This window comes from Neovison vison, chromosome 13, assembly GCF_020171115.1.
Source record: "Neovison vison isolate M4711 chromosome 13, ASM_NN_V1, whole genome shotgun sequence".
Classification (NCBI taxonomy): Eukaryota; Metazoa; Chordata; class Mammalia; order Carnivora; family Mustelidae; genus Neogale; species Neogale vison.
Window position 1 is genome coordinate 48,072,042 of NC_058103.1, and position 20,207 is coordinate 48,092,248.

Consider the following 20,207-nt stretch of genomic DNA (forward strand, 5'->3'; position numbering starts at 1 on the left):
CTCTTCCTCAGAGTCCGCTACCAAACCCCCTGTGGCCTGCAGAAGAGAGGGGAAGGACGGGGCGTGTGGCCAATGAGAGCTTCGCCCTCTCGCCGCCGGCCAATGGGCCTCTGTTTACAGGGTAGGGCGGGACTAGGAGGGGGCGGTCCGGGGCTGGCGCGCGGCGTCGTGGTCCCGTGGCTCACAGAGAGAGTGGCTCCGTGAGAGAGCGCCTCACCGGGAGTCGGCGCCTAAGCGACGCGGGAAGGCGCCACCGCCGCCGCCGCTGGCCAAGGTGCTGGAAACGACAGGCCGCTCGGCCGCTTCGCCCGCTCAAGCACCCGTTGCAGCTCCTGCTGCTTCGCTCCAGCTCCGTCCTCATGGAAGAGATGGAAGAAGAGTTAAAATGCCCTGTGTGCGGCTCCTTCTATCGGGAGCCCATCATTCTGCCCTGCTCTCACAATTTATGTCAAGCGTGCGCCCGCAACATCCTGGTACAGACCCCGGAGTCTGAATCCCCCCAGAGCCGTCGGGCCTCAGGCTCCGGGGTCTCCGACTATGACTATCTGGACCTGGACAAGATGAGCCTGTACAGTGAAGCGGACAGCGGCTACGGTTCCTACGGGGGTTTCGCCAGTGCCCCCACTACCCCGTGCCAGAAGTCCCCCAATGGCGTCCGCGTTTTCCCCCCGGCTATGCCGCCACCGGCCACCCACCTGTCACCGGCCTTGGCCCCGGTGCCCCGCAACTCCTGTATCACCTGCCCCCAGTGCCACCGCAGCCTCATCCTGGATGACCGGGGGCTCCGCGGCTTCCCCAAGAACCGCGTCCTGGAAGGGGTAATTGACCGTTACCAGCAGAGCAAAGCCGCAGCCCTCAAGTGCCAGCTCTGCGAGAAGGCGCCTAAGGAGGCCACCGTCATGTGCGAACAGTGCGATGTCTTCTACTGCGATCCGTGCCGCCTGCGCTGCCACCCGCCCCGAGGGCCCCTAGCCAAGCACCGCCTGGTACCCCCGGCCCAGGGCCGCGTGAGCCGGCGGTTGAGCCCGCGCAAGGTCTCCACCTGCACAGACCATGAGCTGGAGAACCACAGCATGTACTGCGTGCAGTGCAAGATGCCTGTGTGCTACCAGTGCTTGGAGGAAGGCAAACACTCCAGCCATGAAGTCAAAGCTCTGGGGGCCATGTGGAAACTGCACAAGGTGAGTCCTAAGAAAACCCACCCCTAACTCCCCTCGCCTCCAGTCCTCGGGTTTTGCAGTCAACTGTCTCCCTTTTGCGCACAGTGCATCCCAGTGGGGGCGCAATGCAGGTTCTTCTGTATCTGCTTCCCCCATCTGGTGCACTGCAGAAGCGCAGGGGGACCTTACAGCTAGCGCAGGGGAGTTGAATATCCCCAGAGTTGTTGCGGGGATGCCTGAGAACAGGTCTCCCGGGGGGCCCTGCCTAACCCAGGGCGTCCCCTCTCCGCAGCGGAGGCGCACCCTGAGGTGCCCGCCAGAGTATTGGAAAGCGCTGCGTAACTGGGCAGAGGAACGCCAGCGCCCGGGACTGCCAGGAATGCTCCAGGGCAGATCCGGCTGCGGTCCCCAGGGACGGAGTGGGGGCCGTGGGGCGGCGCGAAACGCAGAACGCTGGAGCTGCGGGATAGACTGGCGCTGTGATTCGCGGTGGGGGCGGGGAGAACTCCGCGGGTGGAATACTGATGAGTCCGCGCGGGCCCAGACCCGGGGTCCGCGCTGGAGCGGTTGCGGGACCCGTGCTTTGCCCCCGGGAGGCGGAGGAGTGGGGAGTGTGTTGCGGGAGGGGGTTGGGGGGTGGGAAAGAATACTGTGGCTGCCAAGGCAACAAGGCTTGATGGCGGCGGGTCCTGACCCTCCTGGGGGCTAGGGACCTGGGGCTGAAGTAGCAGGACCAAGGTTTCTGTGTGGTCTAGGTCTGAAACCTAGGCAGATGCGTCTCCCAGGGTGACCCCACCCTCCCAACCACCACAAACGCATTTGTCCAGGATTCAACCCTTTTGCTCTTTCAGTAGTTGTCTTTGACTGCTTTGAGGCACCTGTTACCACCAGATTTATCTTTCTGGTCTCTTTTGATGTGCCTTTACCAATGTTTAGGTAAGCCACTCCTCTGCTGGGAATCCTCCAATTGTCCCCGCATTTCCTAGACCCTAGAATGGTCTACCAGGACCTGCTTGACATGTTCACTTTTGGCCTCATCGACCTGACCTCATTTCCTCCCACTCATAACGTTTGTTCCAGCTGCACTGTCCCTCAACCAATAGCAGACGCCTTACAGCTCTGCCCTCCCCCCCCCACCGCCCCCGGGGCCTTTGCATTCGATGTTCCTTATGCCTGGGACATTCTTACCCAATACCCTGTATTCATTCTCTGGCTCATTCTCTTGCCTCCTTCAGAAGAGTGTTGCTCAGATATCACCTTTGCAGTGAGACCCTTCCGAACACAGTTGCTGCCATTAGTCTCAGACACCCCTAATTGGCATGCTATATGTTTTAATTATCATGTTACTTTTGTTTTTATCTATTGCTCCCCTCCACATATACTAGAAAATAAGATTCATGAAGAAAAGGATTTTATAATGTTATGCCCACCCTACTTAGAAGGAAGGGAACAACTCTTGAGGAGATGTGTATAAATTTCAGTTTTAATTTTTAAATAATTTGCTTGATTGGGATGCAAAGGGTAGGGCAGGGATTCAGGATTATTGTAGGGAGATTTTCTTCACCTCATTGAGTTTCAAGCCCAAGGTTCAGGTAGGGCAGTAAAGATGGTGTTCAGGCCTCAGCTATGCCCCACTAAGGGTTTCCCAGCATTTCTTGGAGACTAGAAAGGCTAGCCTCTGAGAGAGTCCATGGAGTTAAGGCTGGAGCATTGGTATTTTATTTACAGTAAGAAAACAAATAAGATATTAGCATTTTCAGCAATCAGGGAGGTTTTCTCAATTCAGTATTAATTGAATGTGATCCATGTTTAAGGTTTTTTGTGTTCTCACATATAACCTATTAAATCTTATTTGTACTGATGGAACTTTAAGTCAGCACAAATTTGAGCCCTACTAGGCACATGCATCTATTTTTAAGACATTTCAACTTAACTTTTAAAAAATGATATTTAATTTTGAAAGTTTTCAAAACTTGAGTGCACAGCCAATCTTTTTCTTCATGTTATGATTTCACTCTTAAACTGCTAACTATAGCCCATGATAAGTTGCCTTCCAAAACTATCCTTGGAACTAAGAAACTAATCACCCTGTCTCAAAAAAGAACAGAAGAGTCACACACTAATTAGGATGGTCAAACCACAGCGTGGCTTTTCCATGAAGAGTCTGTACTTTATCCATACAAACCAAAAGCAACCCTTTAGTCTTTGTCAAGCCCTGTATAGATTTGAAATTGTTAAATCATTTGTTTTATGGGTAATGGAAATTGTGAGTGGACACTGGTGTGGACTGGGTTGAAATTTGGATGTCTGTTAAAAAAAAAAAAACAATAATGTCAAAGCCCTTGAGACATGACATAAGTAAGCTTTTAGAAAAGGAAGGTTGGTTTGTTGAAGAAAAAAAAAAATTTCTTATCTAATCTTTTGCCCACTTTTTCCAAAATAGTGGATAGGTATAATTTTTGTTCAGTTAATATCAGAATTATTAAACTGCCCAAAAAATGACAGAATGATGACAGATTTTAATATTTGCTTACCATCTTAGGAGAACAATGAACATTTTTCCCCATCTTATCTTCTTAATAAGTTTGTTAATGTGTCAACCCTTGATTTTCTCATATAGTCATTTATGTTCTGTTTCCACAAAATCTCATGGGCCAGAATTACTATGGGCCAGAATTTATATGTCTTTCAAAACGTGAGAGAGCAAAGAATTACATTAAGTAGTTTTCCCAAAGTTGGGCAATTAGTTTGTCAACACATGTTATTACTAGACCTGAAAGTTTCCATTAATGTTCTACCATATTAATTAGTCATTTCTACTGATAAAAAATTCTGTGAATAAGTATTTCCCTCGAGCACAAAGTCCTCATCTTACACATTCAAGACAAAATGGCTGAAATTTATTTTTAAAGAGGTTATAAAAGCATCTGGTTGAAATTCATTAGTTGTCAATTGACCAAATTAAAATACTTCTTGCACATATATTGCTTTCAAATCCATGAAAAGTAATACTGCATGAAGTAGCCGTATAAGACAAATATCTGGGGCTTCTGGGTGGCTCTGCCTTCGGCTCAGGTCATGATCCCGGAGTCCTAGGATCAAGCCCCGCAGCGGGCTCTCTGCTTAGCGAGGAGCCTGCTTCCCCCTCTCTCTCTGCCTGCCTCTCTGCCTACTTGTGATCCCTGTCTGTGAAATAAATAAATGAAATCTTAAAAAAAAAAAAAAGACAAATATCTGATAACAGTTTTCATTTAGTACCAGCACTTGCCATATTCCTTTATACAACTTAGGTTGGTATAAAGAATTGCTACACAAAAAATCATTTTGTAGATACTTTCAAACAGGCAATTGGAACCATTATTACTACTTTGTAATTTTAGCAATTCTAAATCTAACTTTATTCTCAAATTCCTGGTGATTTTTTATCAATCACTCAATCAATACATTTGAAACTATTCTGTTGTATTTGTGCCATTGAGCAAAGATTTTCTTTTCTGTATTAAGTACTCTGAATCTTGTCTCAAAAGTTATTTTTCTTTTACTTTTTTTAAGTGAAGATTTTAAATTTAAGCAACATTTTATTTTTAAAAAGATTTTATTTATTTATTTTAGAGTACCAGTATGTGGGGGGTGGGGCTGGTTTAGAGGGGGAAGGAGAAGGACAAGAAACTCCCGCCCTGAGTGCAGAACCCCTGGCGGGACCCAGTCCCACCACCCTGAGATCATGACCTGAGCTGAAACCAGAGTCACATGCTCAACTGACTGAGGCATCCAGGTACCCCAGCAACAAGTTAAAATTTTAATCAGTTGTGCTTTAATTTTCAAAGTATTCTGGAAAAAATATCTGCTTTGTGGTATATTGGCATTTCTTCAAATATTTATGTAGCAAAGTGTGTTATTTAATGTAACTAAAATGGTAGTTAACTATCAGCAGTAAACGCAATATAATCTAGATGTTCCTAAGATACATATAACAGGTAGCAGATATTCATGTTTTTTATATTTTTAAAATTTATATCTAGTACAATCAGAACACTCTGTGCACAGTGATACAAATATTAAGGAGAATGAATCAGAGAAGTTGATTGTTCCTCTTTGTACTGAGACATAATAGTAAGAGCTAGATGACAGGGGTTCCCATTCCAGACCGATACTGCCACTTACTTGCTAATAACTTGAAGCAAATCTCATAACTTCCATGCTTCCTACACACAAATCTATATTTGTGGAAGTATTTTGAAAAAAATAATTTAAATGTTTATAACTTACTCATTTCACTTTGGCACAAGAGAAGAGTTTTATGTAAAGCAAAAGTTGTCTCACTAGTCAGTAATTATTTCCTAAAAACCTCATCCCCCAGTTTGGGATACTTTGCTTGTTCCTTTCAGAGTACAGGATGCAGTAAAAAGCTATTCTTGAAGGTGGCCCAAAAGGGTGAACTACACCTTCATGGGTCCAGAGAATACTCAGTTGAAGTAAGCACAAAGAATAAAAACACTACACAAAAATTTATTTATATATTAAACAAAGGCATTTTGTTTTTCAATAACAATGCTAAAATGATAGTTGGTATCACTGTTTTGTCAGATTTTCCAAAGACAGTGTTCTCACTCTGAAGTAACAGAACTTATTCTTCCCATATATACCATAAAACAGTGTTATTAACTGAGATTTCAGGCAAGTCACAGTTTACATAAAGAGAAAATTATCATAGCTACCTGTTATTGACTAATAAGAATAATGCACAAAAATTATCCTTACTTTCAATACAGTATATTCTGTCATCTAAGTATTTCTCAAAGTGTGTGTATGCATATAACTCAACCTTGGCACGGAGAAGGACAGACCCATTACATGATAAAAATTAAGAACAAAATAATTCTGAATAGTATCATTGTTATCTATTTTACCAGGGACTCTTAATTATAAGGAAGAGAAAACCCACCTAGGTGATCTCAGAGGATTTCCTGGGGAATGAAACAAGTCAACTCTCAAGGAAAACAGAACTAGAAAGATAGAAACTAAGTTTATTTTCTGTATCAGACAGGTTGGACTAAGTTATGCTACAGTAACAATTTCCTAATCTCAGTGAATTACAATAATAGTATATAATTTCTCACCCCCCTCAATGCCCACTGGGAATCAGCTGTGGCCCTTCTCCACATCTTCCTATTCTTGAACTTAAGCTGAAAGAGCATGTTTGGAACATATCAACCTTATAATAGAGGGAGGAGAACAAAGCAGAGCTACTCAATAGCACTTCAGTTTTCTACTCAGATGTGGCCCGTCACTTCTGCTTATATTGATTGGCTAAAACAAGTCATGTGGCCACACCTGAAGGCCATACTGTAGCAAATACACTCTTCCCACAGAAGGACACCAGAAAAGGACCCTATAATGGGGGCTGGAGAATATTTAGAACAAATAATATAATATGCCACATATTTAACTCTCTCATCTCTGCTGCTTTCTCTTGCAATGGGCCTCTCTGTCTTGCACAAGCCCTGACAGGACTCCTCCAGCCCCAAGACAGCATGGCATTTTAGTACAAGTTTCCACTGTCATCTAGCTAGAGTGTCTCTTCACATTTTCAGCTTTAGAGAAATAATCTGATTGGCTCAGCTTGCATCAGGTAATGACTGATGACTATCCAGGCCATGACCCAAGCCCTTTGGTGAGGTAGATATAGAAGCCTAGGCCGAGACAAGTGAGGTACTCACCTCGGCAGCATAACTTAACAGGGCACCAAAACTCAGCAATCAAGATAAAAAAAAAAAAAAAGTGTAATGCCATATCTTAAAATATAAAATAGGGGCACCTGGGTGGCTCAGTGGGTTAAGCCGCTGCCTTCGGCTCAGGTCATGATCCCAGGGTCTTGGGATCGAGTTCTGCATTGGGCTCTCTGCTCAGCAGGGAGCCTGCTTCCCCCCCTCCTCTCTGCCTGCCTCTCTGCCTGCTTGTGATCTCTCTCTCTCTCTCTGTCAAATGAATAAATAAATAAAATCTTAAATAAAATAAAATAAAAATAAATGCAAGAAATCCATGATCAACAAAATGTCAACATTTTAAATAAAGGCAAGATCAGTAACAGTATGGCCATGCTGAGCCATACTAGACCCTGAGTCAAAAGGAAAAACCAAGATCAGTCCTGTCTTTGTTTCCTATTTTGACTTTTGTTCATCAAAGCATCCTTACATTAATTTTTATTTTTAAAAAATGCCACATTAAAATAGTATTGATGTTGATTCCTGAGGTTTTTGGCATTCCCTTAAATTCTACATCTGAGAAGAGTGCCTCACTCCCCTCCCCCAGCCCTGGCCCTGAGGGACAGAGTCACATGATACAACACCTGGCTCCTAGTTTACTGAGCACCCAGAGAGAAGCTCCACGCAGAATGCCTCAGAGAGCAGCAGAGGTAGGGAGGCATTGACCAGAATTCTGGTACAGTCTCAGAAGAAGCCATGCTAGGTACAGAAGAAAGCATTTTGCTCTACTTGGATCTTCCACATTTCAGCTACAGCACTAATCTCTTGAGCTGCTTTGACAGTGACGCAATAGAGTTGATGATGATGAAAGGACAGGAAAGTATAGAGAGAGCACTGAGAGCTGGAGCTCAGTGCTTGCTCTCCACAGCAATGCTCCACCACCAAGTGGTTTGTGTTATCACTGTCTTGTACTCTGGTGAACATGGTCGTATCAGAGCAAAGCAGTCCCTCACTTCACTTATGTTTGAGTGGAGGAAGGAGGACAGAAGATGCCCTAACATGATTTTGTACTCACTATGGGTACCTCTTTTAAAGTCTGTGGTTGGACTGGGAGTGGGAGAAAAATAAAACCACGGTTTCCTGTCAGTAATTTCATCTATTTATTAGAAGGAAAGAAGAGTGTTAGTAACCATGGAGTTCAGTGTTTTGTGTTTTTTTGTCTTTTGGCTTCCTAACAGCAGTACTCTTCTTGCTCTAGTTAAATGCTTCCCCTTACCACCTTATTCCTACCTCTGCCCAGTCCCTGTGGTGGGCTGCTAATCCAGGGCCTTGCCTTAACTGGCCATGTGGAAGGGCATGGGACATAGGCCTGGCCAGTCATCATTTCCTATCCCCCTGGTCAAAGTGATTAATTTAAAAGATTAACACCTACTCAAGCTAATTCAGTTGGAGTCCTTTTCTGAGGTTTATATATACTGAGTCAGGGACAGAGGAGTCTTGCTTTCCTCTGGACGTGGTGTAGCTGGAATAAAAAAAGCCAGGAGCTGTCTGTGTCCATGCCTCTTCCTCCTACCACTACATCAGTAGAAGAAAATAAGGCAACCCACAGAAATACAGAGCTGAGAAATGGAGAGAGAATTCTGAGAACAGTAATTAAGCCTTTGGAACATGTCATGAGTGCAGCCAGCTACCTCTTCCTGCCTTCTGAGTTACCCAAGTCAGTAAACCTCTCTACCTTTTTGAACTTTAGCTAGTTTATTTCAGCTACTTTCAACTGAGAAGTCCTCACTTGTAAAAGCATATGAATTAACACATGTGAACATTTATATTTGAAGATATCCTTATTCATTCTAGATATTGTCTCTAAAATACTATACTTAGAAGGCTGCATTCTGATGCCAAAAACAAAAACAAAAACAAAAATGGAAAGCAGTTTCGATTCAATGAAGCAGAAATCATATGATATTTAATCTAATGCTATTTACACTAACTGCGTAGCCTGTACTAGCTTATTGGGCAATAGGCTGGACAGAGAGCTTCTGAAATCAGACTTCTGCTAATAATCAGTTTTATTTGTTTTCAAAGGCAGGAAACCTCTGAAGATATACATCTTACTTTGACCTGTTCTTTAGGTCAGAATTTCTCAAATTGTGTTCCCGCAAAGTTTCCATACTTAAATAATTTTGAGACTCTCTGCTCAAACATGCTCCTGGTGGTTCATGTTATACATTATTACATCAGTGTACTGATCCATTCTGCAGCAAAGAAAACTGCTAGAATCTTTTTTTTTAATTTAATTTATTTATTTGATAGACAGAGATCAGAAGTAGGCAGAGAAGCAGGCAGAGAGAGAGAGGAGGAAGCAGGCTCCCTCTGAGCAGAGAGCCTGATGCAGGGCTCAATCCTAGGACTCTGGGATCATGACCCGAGCTGAAGGCAGAGGCTTTAGCCCACTGAGTCACCCAGGCACCCCTAATCTAGAATTTTCTAAACTTATTTGACTTTGGAAACTATTTTTTATTTATTTTCTCATTTTTCCCCCAGCTTCATTGAGATATCACTCATATGATATCTATACATTATAATATATATAATAATATATATAATATATAATATATATTAATAATATAATAAATAATATATAACATTATATGTATGTATATGTATATATATAACATATATATAACATAGGTAAGTTAAAGATATACAAAGTGATGATTTGATATGTGTATATATCTGAAATGATTGCCACAATAAGGTTTGTTAGCACCTCTATCCCCTCACATAATTACCTTTTTTGTAAGTGTGTAGAGATAACTTTTAAGAATTATACTAACTTTCAAGTATATAATACTGTGTTGTAAATTATAGTCACCATACTGCATATTAGATCCCTAGAACTTATTCATCTTATAGCTGGAAATTTGTACCCTTTGACCAACATCTCCCATTTCTTCAGTCCTCAGCCCCTAACAACCACCATTCCATTCTCTATTTCTTTGGATTCTGCTTTTTTTAGTTTCCACATGTAAGTGAGAACATACAGTATTGGTCTTTCTCTGACTTATTGCACTTAGCTTAATGGCCTCCAGGTCCATCTATGATGTTGCAAAAGGCAGAATTTAAAAGAAATTCTTTAAATTCTTTAAAATTTATGGCTGCGTAATATTCCTCTCTGTGTGTATGTGTGTACCACATTTTCTTGATCCATTGATTTATTCATCTGCTGATGGTCACTTCAGCTGTAGAAACCCTTTTTTGGTGCTAAATGAGTTAGGGAAACACTTTTCTAGACACTGATTAGCTAATAAGCCAGTAAGAAAGTAAGCATTCTTAATTTCTGCTATATGCGGAATAGACTACTCTAAAACTCCAGCCTGTGGATAAATGTCCCAAATAAGACTAACTTTAAATCAGGCTGCCTGGGTGGCTCAGTGGGTTAAGGCTCTGCCTTCAGCTCAGGTCATGATCTCAGGGTCCTGGGATCAAGTCCCGCATTGGGCTCTCTGCTAGGCAGGGAGCCTGCTTCCTCTTCTCTCTCTCTCTCTACTTGTGATCTCTCTCTGTCAAATAAATAAAATCTTAAAAAATAAAAGACTATCTTTAAATCTTATGTTAATCTTTAAAATAAGTATTAAAAGCTAAATTTATGTTACTTTGAATATTAAAACCAAAGATAGAGGTAAAAGCAATTAATATAAGTTTTTTGTGTTTATATACATATACTCAATATATGTTGCTTCCCTTTTTATTTTAAATAACTGAAAAAATTAGTTTAGGCATCAGTGATACCAAAGTAATATAATTAGAGTTAACTGCTTTGGTCTGTTTTTGCCTATTTTTAGGCATTGTGTACATGATGCCAAGTGACTTATTTGATTGAGTTTGCTGTTAAATTGTGGTAGATAGAAATAGATTATTTTTAAAGTACTCATTAAAACAAAAAAGATGATTTAGCTTGAAGGTTAAAACTCTAAAGGTGCTCCTGGGACAACATATCACAACTTAAGAAAGTTAAAAAGCAGTGCTTTGCTTGGTACATTCCAGGCTTTGCTAATATTTTCAAAATGACATTTGGAGTCAGTTTGTAACCTTGAAAGAAAAGTTAGTGATAAAATGGCCCCCAGCAGTGTACCTAGATTATTAGAGACGATCTAGGTTTTGTCAGCAGCATGTCTAATGTATCCCAAAAGACATTTCAAAGCCAAAAACACTTACTGGGGGGTGTTCTCGCAAGCAGTTTCATCACAACCGTAAACTGGGCCCTTGTCTTAAACTGAGAACTCTGTCTCAGAGTGACACTATTCAGAAAAACCCAAGCAGAATGTCCAGAATGCACTCGACACATCATCAGGGAAGTCATCACAATTTCACTTCCCCTTAGGATATATTACACACGCTGCTGACAAAACCCAGCCTGTCTGCCAGCCCTGTCCTCCAGCGTTTTCTTAAACTAGACCTTCAGATCAACTAAGCCAGCCTCACCAGCTTTACAGCAGACTAGCCTGCTGTTGGGAAGCTAAGTGCTGCTCCCTGTTCCCCAGAGTCACTCCTGCACCAGCAACACTCCCACCCCAGCTGGGTCGAATTAGAGATACTTTCTTCCCTTCACTGTAGGAAGAGAGTTTTTTTCATTTTGACTCACTCATTTTACGCTGACGAAGCAAGAACACTTGTCTTGAGTTTCTTGTCTTGAATAAATAAGCATCACTGACTTCTCTCTTCCTCATCATGCCTGTCCCTGAAGACACACTTCCATCATCTCAACTCTTTGGACCTGAATGTCTGAAACAGATCCAGTCATCTCAGTCCCATTCCCTTTCACAATGTGCTCTCAAACTCTTGTATCTTCTGTCCACCCACCTCCTCAGCTCCCATCTCTGAGTTCCAACACTGAGCTCCCCCCCCCATATTATAATTGCATGTTAGTATCTCCCACTGGACCCTACAAAGACAGTCATAGATTATTTCTTATATATCTTTGTTTCTTCCATAATGCTTTTAGTAAATGTTTGAAAAGGTTTAATAAAGAAAAGAGTCAGTAAGAAGATTAATGATTAGCAAATATTCTAATATTCTAAATTTCTCATATTAGCCTGGTAATAATAGTGAAATTTGGAGCCTTCAAGTGTATACTTTTGTTTAAAACTTACTGAGCACTTATTCATGCCAGGAACTGTTCTAAGCTGTTTCCAGGCACCTTCTCGTTTAATCTTTGGAATTCACACATTCTTCCTACGAGAAAACTGGGGTACAGAGAGATCATAGAGTCATACCAGTTTTAAGTGGCAGAGCCAGGGTTTGAATCCAGGCTGCCTGACTCCAGAGCTCACATATTAAACTGCCATTCTGTCCTACCATCTGATAATCACAGGAAATGCATGAACTAGAAAGTGCTGTTTTATGGTCCTATAAATTACAGTAGTATAACAAATAAACTGAGTTCCGTTAGTTCTCATGCATGCAAATTACTGAAAAATTAAGTCATTTGTCCCCTATGTTTCCTTGTGACAGAATAAACTTAAAGAGGAAAATACAGGGCAGGGGGAAGAGAAAGACAAGTATATTGAGTATTCCCTAGACCAGATCCTGGGAGGCATACAGGGTAGGCCAGATTCCCTTGGGAGGGGTCTGTCAGAACCAGTCAAGGAGCAGCAGATAGACAGTGGGGTTCTATCAGCTCAGCCACCGATTCATTGTCCTCATGTAATAAAATCACCATCTTAAAATTGATAGAAAGAAATTACGTAAAAGTTTAAGTTGAAGGGTGGTTTTTTTTGGCATTTTCAGCATCTTTATTTCTGCAGATCTCAAACATTTATAAGTCTATCTTAGAAAACACAAAAATATGTTGAAACCTGTAAACAAGTATCTGTTCTGTTTCTTTTCCATTTTTTCTTGGACCTTTTGCTGAGGTGGTTAAAGAAAATACATACATTCCTTTTCAAGAATATGTGCCTGGCCCGCCTTTTCCATAAATACAAAAAGGAGTATATGAATCGGAAAAGCCTATTGTTTAAGAATGAGTTTAAGCACTGCCAAATGAAGTTTGTTTTTCATAAGCCTCGCATAGAACCAGAACTGTGTGTTTTATACTCAGGGCTCTGCTCAAAGAAGAAACTGTTCTTTAAAGAATTAGCTTTGGAAGTAGAATGCTGAACATTGTTCTTTGGTGTGGGAATAGCCACCTTCTGTCATTAGCCAGTACACATAGATGGTTAATTCTCATCTACTGCTGATTTATTCATGTGAAGCTGACTTTCCAGCCAGATAGCATCAATTCCGCTTTATTGAGATTTTTGTTCATCCTCTCTTTACTCTTACTTTGCTTGCAGCTTGCATTTTAAGAAGCAACTGTTTGACACCAAATACTTACTTCTCTCTCCCCTGCTCCAGGAAAAGCCGGGGAGAGGGCCATGTTGCTCTGACCCATGCTGTACATCAGTTTAAGACATTATTGAATCTCTGAAAAAGCAGGCTGCAGAGGGAAGTAAATGTGAATGGGGGATCAAACAGTTTTTACCTAACGCAGCTCTTCTTCACAGGCTTTTTGGTTTTGTAGGGAGCAAATGCTTGGAAGGTCAAATATACATAGGCTCAACTACAATTACAACTCACCTAAAGCCAGAGGGAAATAACTCTATAAGAGTATCTACCATTTTTTGTTGTCTGTACTGTAATTTCTTTTCATTACTACAAACAACCAACAGCTGATTTTACTCTGGATATGGGTAATACACAACAGAGTGCTGCTGGGGCTGTTTTTGCCATCACCCAGATACACAAGTTCACTATAAAATGGATAACATGATAAAATGGTGTTGCCTCTGCCATTCCCACTCCTGCATCTATGAAATGGGATCCTAAGAGCATAGTCACATAGAATCAAACGTGAAGTCATACTCCTAAACAATCTAATAAATCTTACATGGTGCAGATAAATCTGTGGTGCTTTTTACAGGCAGTTGTTATTGATTTCATTGGCCATCAATCATCTGGCCCAGACTTAGCAAGGAAATATGATAAAGAGCTCTCAGAACACAATCAATACTGTGTGAAGAAGCTTAATGTTTACATTCAACTGATGTTATCTGGCTGTCTTCTGACTTATGGAAGCAAATCTGCCATTAGTGGAGCTAAAACATTGTTCCATATTAAATAAAATATTCTCTACTTTCTACTTTGAGAAAAAATAAATATGGAAATATGGAAATTTGGATAAGCACTCAATTTCCAGACTGGCCTCAACAGGCATGATAAGCAAAGGTACCGAGTGTAACTACCATTCTGTTAGTGTTCAAAAATGGCACCTTTGCAGCTAGACTTAGGATGTGGATTTCTGATTTCCCTGGTCACTGCATATAAAAGTGTTGTGGAAAAATCTGAATTGGTAGGGAGGTCCTATTATGTACATATAAAACATAATAGTAAATATTGGTGTTCATTGGAAAATCAACACATAAATGTTTTATATTAATTTTTAAAAACCATCAAACCAAAAAGAAAATTCATCCTGCTGGCATCGATAACATCCTTGATTCTTTTTTTTTTTTAAAGATTTTATTTATTTATTTGACAGAGAAAGATTACAAGTAGGCAGAGAGGCAGGCAGAGAGCGAGAGGAGGAAGCAGGCTCCCTGTCGAGCAGAGAGCCCGATGCGGGACTTGATCCCAGGACCCTGAGATCATGACCTGAGCCGAAGGCAGCGGCTTAACCCACTGAGCCACCCAGGCGCCCCACATCCTTGATTCTTGATTTCCAAAGAGACTGCATCATCTTACATTCCTACCAGCAATATATGAAGGTTCTAATTTCTCCGTATTTTCACCAACACTTGTTATTGTCTGTTTTTTTGTCTAGAGCCATCCTAATGGTTGCAAAGGGATGTCTCATGTGGTTTTGATTAGCAATTCTCTCATGACTGGTGATATTAAACATCTTTATGTGCTTAATGGCTATTTTTGTATCTTTTTTAGAGAAATGTCTATTCAAGGGCTTTGCCATTTTTAGTTGGGTTATTTCTCCTTTATTGTTGGATTTCAGATCTTTTATATATTCTGGACACTTATTCACTCATTTAAAATGGAAGGGACACAGATGTAAACCTCTCTTCTCTCAGAAACAAGGAAAATAAAAAGCAGACACATAGCTGAGGGTGAGGAAGAAGTTAAGACTGACCCACCACAACCTATTGCTTATTTCTTGCCCAGTCACCTCTGTCAACCAGTTCTGAGGCAGAGCTCAGATAAGTTCTAACAGAAGTGGCTCCTGATGACTAGGAAACATGGGAAAGTCCAAAAGTAGGAGGAGGAAATAATCTGGTTATCAAGGTACCTGGATATGGTGGCTGTGTTACCAAGTATAACTTGAGTTACACTTCTGCCAACTGTGGTGATAGAGTGCATTTATATATTTTATATATTATAAACTTCAGTTATAATAAAGTTCCAGTGGTGCTATGGTTTCTGTTACAGGTTACCATGGTATTTTAAAAAATCACTTCCAGGTGTCAAAATGGTAGATTCTTCCCCTATAGTTGAGAGTTATAAATCGATAGAATTGAAATACTGGATATTTGAGACCACTTGCCAATCCTGTCCAAAATCAAAGGAATAAATTCCAGAATACTTTAGTAAATCACGAAAATTACATAGGATGTATCACCGTAAAAACACATTGATTTCTTAGAACTTATATTAAGAAGGCAATATCCAAGGACCCATTTTTCAGTTGCTTCTGTGTGTGTGTGTGTGTGTGTGTGTGTGTTCAGTGAAGCTCAATTAAAACACCTATTCTCTTTTGGAGGCTCTCCCATGCCCCCAAACAACCATAATCACAGCTTTTTTCTCTACTCCATGACCATAGCTATCAAAGTTTACTTGAACCTTGTTGTTCTCTCTTTAGGGGGAAATTATATATGTCTATACTCTTGAATTAATGTTCCTTTATTATATGTATTATTATTTTTTTAACACTGGCCCTCAGTAGACAGTGCCTTTACTCAAAGGATAAATCAATCTCATGTGGGAGTTTCAGCATAAAGGCTGGAAAGGGAAGCATTTGTAGAAAATGGGCTTTGTTTGTCCCTCACACAGGGAGAACTGCTGCATTGCAGCATGGCTGTCCCCTTGGATTGGTTGTCTGATTGGCTCCTGCCCTAGCCAAAAGCACAAAAGAAGTTTATAGGATGAAGCAAAAGATAGTCTCCAGTTGCTCCTCTTCCCCTTCTGGTACACTGCTTGCCAACTCCGTTGGCATCTGGCTGACCACCAGCACTCTCTACTCCTCCCCTCCCACAGTGGTCTCCTCTGAATCTTCTGGTTTCTGCCTACTTCTCAGCAAGCCCAGCTTTCCTTCTGATGTATGTGCCTTTGTCTGGTCATCTCCATATTTTGCTTTGGCCACTGTGTGTCCAGTCTGTACATCTAGCTCCATACCCTTGACCAGCCACTTCCAGGGAGTCTCTCTGCCCAGCCCATCTGGTTTGTGCACCCTCTCCCTCCCTGGATTGGCTTTCCCTACGCTGGCTTCCTTCCTAGTGAAGGACCCAGTGCTGACAGCTCCTCAAATCATACCTCGTGGGTAGCAGCCCCAGAGCTGGCGCTGATCCCAGCAAGAGATTACTGTCATGTACTTGGCCCATCACCTGTAATGTTAAAATAAGATTATAACATATACATCTGGGTTGTATAAAAATGCACTCACATAACTCTTTTCATAAAATGATTTAGCTAAATACAAACACAGAATCCACTGACATATAGCCACCACTGAAATGAAATATGACAGATATTTAGTTGGACCTGGAAGTTCTACTTATGTTGAAGGCAGAAAGTAAAAAATAATTTTCAAATTTCATCTGCAAAACAGGGAAGGAATGAATTAGTTAGTAGAAGATTATTACCCAATTTGGAGGCTAGCCAGAGACTGGTCGATTACTGTCTTCTGAGTAGAGCCAAATGGTTCAATTATATTGCAGTCTTACCTCCATAGATCTTCTGTTTACTTACATGAAAACAATGTCATCAGTTTACCATTTGTATATTATTTAATTTGCATGTTATGATGGCTTTTAGGCAATGATCAATTATTGAGTGTTCTAAAATTATATGTACAAAAGGTTATTATTGTGAGCTATAGGCTCAAAAATTAACCCAGTGTTTTTAGAGAAATTCTTTAACTAGCATATATATCTAAGGAGATTGATATCAAAGTTACATAAATATTAGGTTTGAAAATTAACTTAATTTGGTATTTGTTCATATCTCATGATTTTCTTCAGGGATTAAATCATATTTATCAGTAGGGTACTAAAGTCACTCTGTTCCTTCCTGTCCTGTTCTTCTTTAATCTTCCCAGCCATGTTAAGGGATTTAGATGATCTGTATTCAAAGCTCCATCCTCACGTAACAACCACAAGGCCCAGTGTGGGCTGCATGAGGCCCTTCCTTCTGCTGATTCAAGTTCAGGTTACTGGTGGTATAGCATAGAACACTGGCCGTTTAGCTGGCCCTGAGCTCCAGCTTTATTCAGCTGCTGGGGGAAATTCGCACAGTCAGGGAGATTTCCAGTTTGACCACATAAACAAAGCATTTTCATGTGCCCAGAAAGAGGAGTGGATAATGGTTACACAGATAATAGCATGTGACCATGTCAATTCCCAAGCACCTCTAAGAAGAACTTGTTCTCATAATGTGTTAAAACCAAGGTCATGGAACAGCTGGTGTTAGAACAGGATTTGCTGTGTGAACTGTGCTGTGAGATGTGATTTTGTATCTGTGTCCTTTCCACCATGAACTATCTCTTTGATTTAATAGCAAGGATCATGAGAACTGGGTTAGGAGGGCTTTGTGCATATTGAAGCTGAGACCAAGGGCCGAAACTTAAGTCTGACAGCTCATGAACACCTTCCCTCCAAGCTTAAAACACCCTGTCAAGGCTCTCAAGTCTCTTACAGGAAACGTGGACTCCTTCCTCCCTGTTCCTAAAAGTAGTTGATCATGCCCGCCGCGGTGAAAGTGCCACATCAGTGCCTGGCTGGCTGAGGGCAAATGGTGACAAGCATTTTGACTTTAAGCTAAGAGAATCAAAGATGCACAGCAAGAATTCAGGTAACAGATAAAATAGTCAAGAGAAACAGGAAATAGAATGTGCGTTGCAGAAACGCAGAACTAGTCTCTGGGTAAGCCCTTTTATAGCAAGTCCTAAAATAAGAATTAGCCAAAGGACTAGAGACTTGCTGAAAGGCCTTTTTGTGATAAAGCTATAGTGTGTGTAGTGTGGTATTGTGCAGCTCACTGGTATGGGGGCCCAAAGAGCTGAGGTCTGTTCCTGGGTGCACTATTATCCAGACAACACAAGGAAGGGCTGAGAACACAGGCCTTACATACTACCTATGTTTAACCCCTGGCTTTTAACCCCTTTTAACCCCACCGCTTAGTTGTGTCTGTGCCTCAGTTTTCTCATCTGTATAATGGAGATGATATTCAGACCATATAGAGTTGTTGAATCACTGTGTACCTGAAACTAATTTAACACTGTATGTTAATGAGGCTGGAATTTAAAAATATATATTTTTTTAATCAGACCAAACCCCAAGGATTGTTGTATGGATGACAGGTATGGTAGATACAAAGTCACTGGAACACAGCCTGGCCAAAACAAGTGCATGATTAATGTGAGCTATTATTACTTATGAAATAGGACTTGAAATTATAGATATAGATTAAACATATTTAATTTATAATTATAAAATATAATTTGTGTTTATATTAGATATATGGTTTATTATACAAAATTGGCTCATGTAGTTGGATGCTAAACCTGGACAGAAGCAAGTTAGTGGTATTGTTCAGTCTGAATCTGATGGCCTGAGAACCAGGGAAGATGATGGTGTAATTCCCAAACTCAAAGGAGGAGAAGACCAATGTCCCAGGTCCACAATCAGTTATAGAGAACAAATTCTCCCTTCTTCCACATTTTGTTCTTTTCAGGCCATCAATACATTAGATGATGCCAGGCACACTGGGAAGGGCAGTCTGCTTTATTTAGTCTATGAATTCAGATGCTAGTGTCATCCAGAAACATCCTCATAGACACACTCAAAAATAATGTGTAGCCAAATATCTGGGCAACCCGTGGTCCAATCAAGTCAACACACAAAATTAACTGTCATATAATTTTAGTCAGAAGTTGGCCAAGAGCAATGAGAAATTGAGATAGATTGGATTCCTCCCTCCAAAGTCTTGAGAGCTAAGGCAGCTCAGCCATCTATACTGCCATTTGTTCTTGCCCAGGGCCTCCTCTGAGGCTTCCTCACTCGCAGTCACCTCTCGGTATTTGCAAAGAATTTGGGCAGTGATTTCCAGGAAGGCAGCAAGCATGGAAAAAAAGATCGACAGGCAACAAGTTGCTCCCGAAACACAGCCCCAAATAGGCATGTGCTCCTAAAAACTTGAGTAAGTCAATCTGTATTTTGAATGAACCAAGACATTTTCAATAGAAGGAAGTCTGGTGTATATTTTTCAAACATAAATATCTATTATAAAGCCATGATGCTTAGATTCCAGGACATCAGCAAGTTAATAATAGCTTCTTAAATTGTTTTCTAGAAAAAAAAAAGAATTTTAAAAAGAATTGGAATGTATATCCCAATTTCAGAAGCATTAACAGGGAGTAAGAGTGGGGTAGGAATCCATCAAGAAACTGAGAATGCTTGTGGCTACATAGAATAGAAAAAACAGGAGACAGGGAGCTAGGGGTCTCTCTGTTTTGATCCTACATATACCTCTTGGGCAACCCACTGGACACCCCTGGGCGTCCAGCTTCTCATGTATAGGACAAGGGTATAGAATCAGATGAGTGCTAAGGTCCCTGTCAGGGGTGAATTTAATTGGGATCTACATTTATTGATGTTTCTCTGGCTCAGTTCCTGAGAAGAGTTTCTTGGATAAAACTGTCTGCTACCTGCTGTTTGTGCCTTTGTGAAGAGATACTTTAATTTTCCTCCTGTTTCAAGTTTCTCAGTTGGGGTTTCAACATTTGGAAATCAAAGGAAGATGGACAAGATAGCAGCAGCATCTTCCATCCCCCTCATTTTACCCAGGCCTTGGCAGTGCTCTGGGGTGCCAGAGCCACGTGGAAGGGGCTGACAGCGCAGGTGGAATGGGCAGAGGCAAGCACATGCTGCCCAGCTTTGGCCTCTGCTTCTCCATTTCAGATGGAACAACCCACTGGTGGACCTGTAATGACCTTTGTCCACAGATGATACTTACTATCATGGGGATTTTGAAGATATGAACCTGGCCTAGAGTTCCTTATCTCAGGGGAAGAGCTAGTTTG

General features: G+C 41.3%; 1 protein-coding gene across 3 annotated transcripts in view; it reads left to right on the forward strand.

Annotated features, from left to right (window-relative positions):
- Positions 1-206: 206 nt before the first annotated feature.
- The window catches only part of TRIM9 (tripartite motif containing 9), a 106,137-nt gene continuing 86,136 nt past the window's right edge, over positions 207-20,207 (forward strand). For 2 of the 3 annotated variants that reach the window (XM_044232158.1, XM_044232159.1), the window contains exon 1: positions 207-1,181. In XM_044232158.1, the coding sequence (XP_044088093.1) occupies positions 360-1,181 (822 nt within the window). In that variant the 5' untranslated portion in view covers positions 207-359. The remainder of the gene's footprint in view (positions 1,182-20,207) is intronic. The other variant, XM_044232160.1, reaches the window with a different exon arrangement.